At 38.6% G+C, this 9,010-nt stretch overlaps 1 protein-coding gene across 1 annotated transcript; it reads right to left on the bottom strand.

Moving 5' to 3' along the window:
• Positions 1-73: 73 nt before the first annotated feature.
• Positions 74-5,805, bottom strand: CHMP5 (charged multivesicular body protein 5; the record flags this gene model as incomplete). Its single annotated transcript, XM_009080478.1, has 7 exons — positions 74-675; positions 1,413-1,525; positions 1,909-2,017; positions 3,076-3,147; positions 3,225-3,318; positions 4,903-4,949; positions 5,695-5,805. Coding segments are annotated over 7 exons (597 nt in total), but the record flags the coding sequence as incomplete, so codon positions are not given.
• Positions 5,806-9,010: the final 3,205 nt, after the last annotated feature.

The following is a 9,010-nucleotide window of genomic DNA, read 5'->3' as shown; positions in this document are numbered from 1 at the left end:
CGGCCGCGGGCCCTGCGCCCTCCTCCTGCGGAGCTCTGCCACACCGAACCGACCACAGACACCACACACAGCCTCTGCCATTCTACGTGTTTTATGTCTCCACGAACACACGAGGTTAACGATAACCCGATTCGTTACAGTTTTCAAGAAGGTTACAAGTACAATCGCGTAAAAGTCTCGAGACTTGCGGTAGTTTAAAAATTGGCTTTCGATTCTTTTATCAAATAAGCATAGTAATAAGGGAGCTATTTTACAGAGAGTAAGCAGCAACGTATAGTCTTACTTTCAAGAAAGAGAAACAGAATACAGAGTCCAAATAAACCTCAGCTATCGACAGCCACTACTACTCTTCAAGCATTACTCTGTCCATAAGACACGGGAACCAACACCTATTAGACTGACTGCTCCACTGAAGGGAATTGTGATGGATTTTCCACCAACAGAAAGTCAGTAGCAGGACAACTTTCTTCAAAGAAAGAACACCACCAGCCATTCATACTGCATTCTAGGATGTAGTGATATTAAGGTTACACTGGAAGGACAAATTCTCCAGGATTTAAAAAGAAGATTCTTAATATGATTTGTAAAGTACAGTTCATTAGACCCATTGTGCTTTTGAAGCCTTTATGTTGCAGGGATCTTTGGCAATCCAAATTCATCCACCAATACACCGTCCTGTAAGAGAGAAAAAGTGACAGGTTAACAACTCTCCACGAACTAGAATCATAGAATCACAGACTCATAGAATCAACCAGGTTGGAAGAGACCTCAAAGATCATTGAGTCCAACCCTACTGCAGTTACCAGACCATGGCACTAAGTACCACACCCAGTCTCGTCTTGAAAACCTTGAAAACCTCATGGTCTGGTCAATCCACCACCTCCCCGGGCAGCACATTCCAATGCCTGATTACTCCCTCTGTAAAAAAATATCTTCCTAATATCTAAACCTCCCCTGGCAGAGCTTGAACATTTCACAGAAGTTTCCTTATCATTTCTATAAAGTTTCTATATCTCCAATTGTCACTCCGTGACAGCTGAAATCAAAATAAGAGCATCAGTGTCTTTCCTCACTACAAAGCTGTATTAAATGCCCAAAAGTAAACATACAGAAGACTTTCTCATGCTTTTATAATAACTATTACTAGAGCTGTAATGATGCACTTAAATTCCACATGCTATCTGACATTAGATAGGAGTTGCAAAATGCCATTCTAGTTCTTCAAAATACAATTAAGAGCACTCTTAAGATCACTTTAATTCTGTCATACATAACATCCAAAATACGTAAAATATTAGGCACACTTTTTTCTCCAAAATATTAAGGATCCCAAATATCAAGCAACCAACACAAAGATGAATAATCCAAAACAAACAAACATGTATTTTGCTTTTAAAGAGCAAAGGACTCACTCTGTTTTTTGTGTCCGTAGGAGTGACCTCTGGAATGGCTGGAGCAGATGCGGCTTCATCTAAGTAGGAATTGTCCTCATCGGCTAAAAGCTCATCACCTAACGCATCCAGTTCTGAAATTGAATTTTGCTGGTTGAAAAATTATGCAAGGAATTCCTTTTGCAAAAGAAAAGCTGCTCTCAAGAGAGAAACAGGATTCATACTGAGTGTTTGCATTCAGACTCATTTAGCATTAGTCATCAGTCGGAAATACACATGCACACAAGAGAAGTTCTATCCTGCCCTGCAGCATTCCATTGGTATCTCATGTTTGTCTCATGCTCTTGTTACTGCTCTTAAAGGAAATGCAGCTTTAATGTTTAATAAAGTGATTAAAGCTTTTTAAAACACATTTAAAGTATTTGACTAATAAAATTAAAGATCACTTTAATTAATTAACTATGATACTCAGTTACACGACTCAGTAACGTGAAAAATCATCCTGCCCCTTTCTAACCTGCTTCCAAGTCATCTTCGTCAATCTCTGGTGTTCCATAGCTACGGCTCAGTGCCTCCTGGACCTCATTGGCTTCTTCCATCATATCCTCCAACTGATCTTGTATGTCCTGAAGCAAGAATCAGTTTCAACCAGTCCATATCTAATCACATTCAGTTTAGTAATTCCAAAACACAAAGCACTCAATTCTTTTAATGACCAATTCTTGAAGCAGCATTAATACAAGTCAAGGCACATGCGTTCGGTACTGCAGTGTGGCTATAATTACTATTAAGATTATAATAAATGTATGAGTCAGAAAAAGAGGAACCTTGAAACACCTCTGCAAGATCCGTTTGTTAAAAGTACTCTTCAGGGTAAAATGAAAACCTCTAATAAATTACCCAGAGTCCACCATTATCCCAAAAAGCAGAAGAGGTATGAAACCTAGAAAAATTAAATCTCGCAAATGAACACTAACCTTAGTTGTGCCACAGCAAATTTTTGAAGATACTATAGCATACTTATTGCCACTCTACTTGGGTACAAGTAACGAGACAATACTTGCCTAAAGGTTTATAATGCAGGCCCTATATGAAAATGGAAGGAGAACTTAAAGGAATTCAGTAATGACATGGGATAAGAGCTTAAGTGCAGCATAATTGAAATTATATTTAGAGATCTTATGGGGTTTTCAAAGCAGTTTCTGAAGCTAGGAGTAGGCCTTGCTGACCTCTTGAAATTAAATTTTTTGTTTGATTGGTGTTTGGCTGTTTTGTTGGGGGTTTTTTTTTGGCTGGTTTTGGGTCCAGGTTTTGCTCTTTTTAAATCACGCACTACCTTGAACAGGGCAAGCAAAGGACTAATCTGCATGTTACAAACATGGGGGACAAAAGGACAAAAAAAGCCATAGCAGGAAGTATCCACTAACATTTATGCTGACGTGAAAAGGAAGGGAGAGATTAACAATAACCTCAGCAAGGAAAAAACAATCCATATAATAAGGTCAACAACTGATTATGCAGTACCACAAAAATAAGGAAGGAATGTTGATGGTGGTCCCATAAAAAAGGCAGGCAAACTCATATGAACTGAAACACTCAACTCACCTTCAAGTTACATAGTCCACTCATCACTATTTCAGCGCATTACTTCTGTTCTTTAATCATTTAAACTACAGAAGCTCACCTCGATTTGATCAATTTTGACTTGCTTGTAAGCTTTCTTCATTTCTTTCACCCCCAGTTTCATTGCATCGACCTAGAAGAGAGTCAAACATGTTTCTATCTGATGTAACACACACGAGCTAAACAAGTGTGCGGTTAATATACTGGTACCGTTGTCTTTGTATCCTTCAGTGCCTGGATAGTGTAATTAGCTTGTTCCATGTTAAAAGACTGCTGTGACAGATTATCCCTCTGTTGCTCATACCTGTTAAAAACAATGCAAATAACAACTGTAAAAACACCACACCATTTATTACCACAAACTTTCTTAATTTTTTTACAAAACTGAAAAATCAGCAGCAGTGGTCTAAAAAAGGGAACAGATTTTGACTTTTCTTTTTTCATTTCTTATAAACTACTGCAGAATAAACAGCTTCATAAAAATCTGGACATTATGCATTTCTGTGTACTTGAAGCTGACAAAGCTATTCCTGAAGTAAGCTTCTGTTTTAACTGACAGCAACACCATATTAGCCTAGGCTTATGAAGTAGGTGAGGATATGGCAAAAGTTTAACCATCATATGCTAGACATGCATGCTGTGCTCTCTAATGCTGTAAGTCAAACGAAAGAGTTGCCAGGTTATCCAAACCATAATGGCTCTGCACTGGGGCACTGCAGGGCAGGGAGGAAGCAGAGTACAGGCTGCAAAATGAAACCATTAAGGCTAAGCAAAAAGAAAAGGGACACTTTAAAAAAATCAAAAAAATCATCCTTCTTGAAGCTAAACTTCAAATCAAGAATGTAAACTATGTCAAGTTAAGCTAGGAATGAAACATAAAAATGAACATGAGTCCTTCAAATATCTAGAGCAGGAGGCCTGCAAGACAAGGATGATCCTAATACAAAACCTTCTGGACAACTAATGCATAAATATATTACTGCTCAACAACATGGAAAAGAGATGACTGAGGGATATGATCCTATTAGGATAGGTCCAGTGACTATAAATAGGACAACGACTACCAAGGAAGATTAGCAGGCAGCATAGTCAAAAGAACAGCAAAAGAACCCCTAAAACTCAAAACCAAGCAGTCCTCCTCACAACATCTAACTAAGCTTTTCCATTCCTTGCCATATGATATTTTGGATGGTAAGAGTTCATAAATACTTAAAAACTACTTGAGCAAGTCTGTAAAGGTACAGTTCATCTGAGGGACATGAGATGCAAGATGATATGAACTTCGGCTTTGGCTGCGACAGCATCTAAGAGATTTGCAGTTCATGGACACTAAGATATTCCAAGAAAACATCCCCAAACTCTTGCCGTGTTCTGACACCCTTTCCTTTAACTCTGTTGCTGGACACATTTCAAGACAATATATTGGACAAGACAAGACCAGACCACAGGATCATATATCCTGTTCATTTTGAGCTTTTCACATAGACACAATTACCTGCACTACATCTGCTCGAGTCCTCAGGGGTGTCCACAGGGGAACAGGCAAATTTCCAGCAAACCAAAGCAAGGTCATCAAGTACACAATTTACAGTAATCAATTAATAATATAAAAGAAGGCAATCTCTCAGAAAGTTTAGGAGCCAAACATAGCTGTAATCATGAGCAGATTTAGGTCATCTTGTACCAATCCACATTTATATACTCACATATGAACAATAAATATGCCAATGTAAAATCTGTAAGGAGATGCTTCTGAAAGGCTGGCTAGCTTGCTCAGCATTTTTCTTTAATGAATGCTCAGAAGAGCACTTGAAAGAGAAAGTGTGCCACCCCCCCTTAAAGAAAACAGGCTTTTATTAATCCCAAACTGAGAAAGGTTTCAACTCACATTCTCTTCTGCTTCAACACTCTCAACGCTTTCTGCTTTACTGTATTCTGCAACACACAAGATTGTTACATTAGGGAAAACATTTTAATTTACACTTGATTATACTGTTTAAACCTAATACATTGATTTAAGCTTTCCAAAAGATTCCTCAGTTACTAGTGCCAAGAGTTTAACAATAGTCACATTCAGCATTTGTCCTGCAGTAATGATTAACCAAGTAGGCGAGTAAGCAAAGCTTCTAATAGAAAATACTTTTAATTTCTGGCTTCTGAATTATTTTTTTCAAGAAGGAGAATACAAAGTCAAACTTAGTCTATCAGAACAATCTTTCGTTAGCACATATGAAGGGTCAGCATCGAACAATACTGCAACAGGTACTTGAACAACACTGTTTATATCAGATATGTTTATTATCAGATATGTTTTATACTGTAAGTTCATCACCTTTAAAAATGGGTTGTCATGTTCCCTTTCTGCACAGTGCAGACCTTTTCATTTTGGCTCATGAATAAAACAGCCTCTTTACCAGACTTAATTCAGGTAGAGCAAGGAAGAAGGGAAGCAAGTTACTTCTGACTGAGGAATTACACTACACTTTAGAAGAAATAATAACCAATAAAAACATTGTTTGAAGGTGCATGTTTCATAAAAATAATCCTGCAGGACCTTACATCTCATCTGTAGGGCAAGATGCAATTCTAAGAACCTGATGAACTGGCTAAGTCACCCCACTACATGACAAGACATGTGAGTCACATCCTCTCACGCTTAAGTCCCACAAAAGATTCTTACCTTTCCTGGTCCCTCTCTCATCTTCTTCATTTGATCCTTATACTTCACTAGTTCGGCATCAAGCTTAGCAATTTTCTTGTCAATTGACTCAGCTCTGCTATCCACCTTTAATACACAATAGGGAAAGCAAACAAAACAACATTAATTAAGGTTTTATTCAGGTATTGGACAATAAAAAGAACAGCTTCAGTTTTATTATGCTTCTAACTGATTTGTTTCTTCACTCAGTGAAGAACATTTATCAACAGTTAGAGAGGCCAAAACCAGAACCAAGTAAAACAGCTTCTAGAAGGAGCACAAGAAACAACACTGAGGTTTCAGGAAGCTTTGCCGTTGTAAAATGTTCTCATCATCTTGAGATGCTCCCTTGCACACCCACTCAAGTCATGGTCTCCATTCAGGAATTTCTGATAACATACGGTGCCAGGGATAAAACTGGAATGGAAAAACTCAGAAGCGTACCATGCTGGCAGATAATGGGACAATGCAAAGGTGAAAGGCATGTGTTCAGCAAGACTGAAGGGGTTTTTTTGGTGGACAGAGAACATTAATCCTTCAGAATGATACCTGGATTACTGGTTATATTCAAGAAGCCCAGACTTAACCATTTTTTCAAAGGTGCCTAACTTCTTTGTCAGAGAGACACTTTTCCCATCAGTTCCTGCAAAGGGAGCCAGGTCATAGCAGTTCCACCTGGAAGCTACTCTGGATTCTTACCACGATTTTGTTCTGAATCCCAATAGCAGTTGCACAGTCCAACAAGGGACCCCCAGCAGCCAACCCCACAGCCCTGGTGCAAAACATAGCACAGAGAAGTCGTTAGGGAACTGTTTTAACTCTTCAGCAGAAGGGGGTTAAAGATGGTAATTGCATAACCAAGCATGGGTACAGGTCATTCTAACAGCATACACAAATTCATAAAAAGACTTCTTAACATGAACTGGCTACCACAGCATTTCTCTGAAAACAACAAAATAAAGCTTATTACCTTCTCACTCCAAGGAACCTCTCTAGGGATTAGCATATAATGACATTCCAATTATAGCATGACACTGATCAGTGCAGACTCACAATTCTGATTTGTTGTGGTTGTGGCTAAGCATGCGTAATTGCTTGCATTTACATTTTGGTGTTTCAGTGACCCTTTTAAAACTCTGCTCTATGACAGCAACATACATTTGCCAGAGGCATCCTGAGCAGAACATTTGATATGAACACTCCTCCACACAAGACATCAAAGTGCCTGGGCACAGCTGGCATTGAAAAATTTGTATTAAGATTTCTATTATGCCAAATATTTTACTAATAGCAAGAAAGAGAAATGTTTGTGATTTAAAAACTCTTGTAGGTTCAAAGTATAGCACGTTCTCAAGATCTTCATCAGCTCAATGCACCTCTGAGGTCAGCCCCCATAGGGGAAAACCAGCTATTTGGTTTATTTATACAATGATTATTTCAAGCAGTACTAGCAGGAAATGGAGACAGAGCCTCCTACATCGATTAACTGTGTAAAAATTCCACACACACATTACATGGGACCTCAGCGCTTAAAAATGAGACTGGACAGAGAGGGGAGCATGGATCTAATTTATCCAGAAGAAAACTAGCCTGTGTATTAAGACTTGAAGAGCTGCTGTCTATTATACACAAATAAGGCACACCAAGGCATGTTTCATTGCAACAGAAGGGCCTCAGACTACACAAAAGCAAGCAATCCTGAATTTTAACATTGTCACAACTATTAGCCTTTTGTTCCTATGTTTCCTATTTTCTACTCTGAAAAAGGCCTAAGTTTGGAGTGTTGTTTCCAAGAAAGAATAAGTAAAAACACTATTAATGCCACACTTCCTGATGCATCCTTCCTTCTACTGACCTCATGACAGCTTGAGTCATCTGACTGTTCTCAGCCAGTCTTGTAAAAGCCCTGGCATTCAGGGCAACAGCAAGGCAAGCACGGCAGGCACAGCAAGACAGAGCACAAACTGCAAGGGAGAGTGGGTACACACCAGTAGGGAGTAAGTGGGGAGACAGGAGGACACCACACAACCAGCAGGCAAACTCTGTAGTAACCAGCCATCAAAGAAAAGTAGGAAGAAGTATTTCCTAGGCTCCCATGAACACTTCAGACAAGCAATCCCATAGAACCAGCTCTTCAAATGCAAAACCTTGAATTGTTTAGGTATCTTAAGGTGATACTTGTTCTCTTGCCATAGAAAAGAAGAGTGTACTGTGTGCTGATCTTACTGGATTCGGTCATGCCACTTTTGTATGCACAGGAAAGAACGTCCAAAACATAGGCGTGATTACAGCCTGAGAGTTGTCTACATTTTTCACACATGGTAACTACGAACACTAATCACTGCTCACCAAACACAACATTTCCTAACTGCCTAAATTCTAAACACCTAAATTAAAACTGTCATTTAATGCCCAAATTTGTTAAAAAATAAAGTCACTGAGGTAACATGGTAAGAGATTTTACAAAGCAATTTGATTCTTTCAAAAGGTAGAGCAAAATGTAGCTAAAATAGAAAACACTACAGAGGTGACATTATTTGAGACTCCAAACTGCTGAATTTAACACAGTAAAGAAACAGTGCAAGTTTTTTAATATCTCACACAACTCTCTTCAATAGTAATTCACATGCAATTTAAGGAAAAAAATATCTATCTGTATCCTTCAGCAGAACCTATACTAGAGACTTCACTGTTGTGAAAATGAACTGAAAATACACCAAATCTTTCACAAATCAGGTAGATTATGGCATATAAATTGGTACAAAAAGTTAATTCATGAACTTCAAACTTGTAGAAGGAAGCATGTTTCTCCCCATACCCACTAGGATACAGAACTGCCTTGAACTTCAATTCCATCCACAGAAATTGAACCACATCAAAACAGTCCTTTATAGACTTCCTCACACCAAAGTGCTGTGCTTGCAGCCAACCCTTCACCTCTCAACAACTGACCAACACAGGCTCTTGATGTCATGTCTTAAAAACCACCCTGTAACTCATCATTGGTTGCAAAAGTCATCACATGCATAAAATAAACCTGAGACTCTGCTTTTCAGTTAACCTGCTGTCTCATATAGTCAGACAATGTAATTACCATCAACTAGATGATCATCAAAACTGCATTCAGCAGGGTTTGGGTTTTTTACAAACTCCTAAATTCCTGGCGTTGCCAATCAAAACAGATGCTTAAATTACACTTTTACATACCCCAGAAATCTACTGGGATTGAAGAAGCTCTTAGCAGAAGACAACCTGTTGGCATATATAAATGTTCTTTTGATTTGCCTCAACATTAGAA

Source organism: Acanthisitta chloris, unplaced genomic scaffold (genome assembly GCF_000695815.1).
Source record: "Acanthisitta chloris isolate BGI_N310 unplaced genomic scaffold, ASM69581v1 scaffold37868, whole genome shotgun sequence".
Classification (NCBI taxonomy): domain Eukaryota; kingdom Metazoa; phylum Chordata; class Aves; order Passeriformes; family Acanthisittidae; genus Acanthisitta; species Acanthisitta chloris.
The sequence above is the reverse complement of the archived record's forward strand: the minus strand, read 5'-3'. Positions and strand labels throughout refer to the sequence as shown.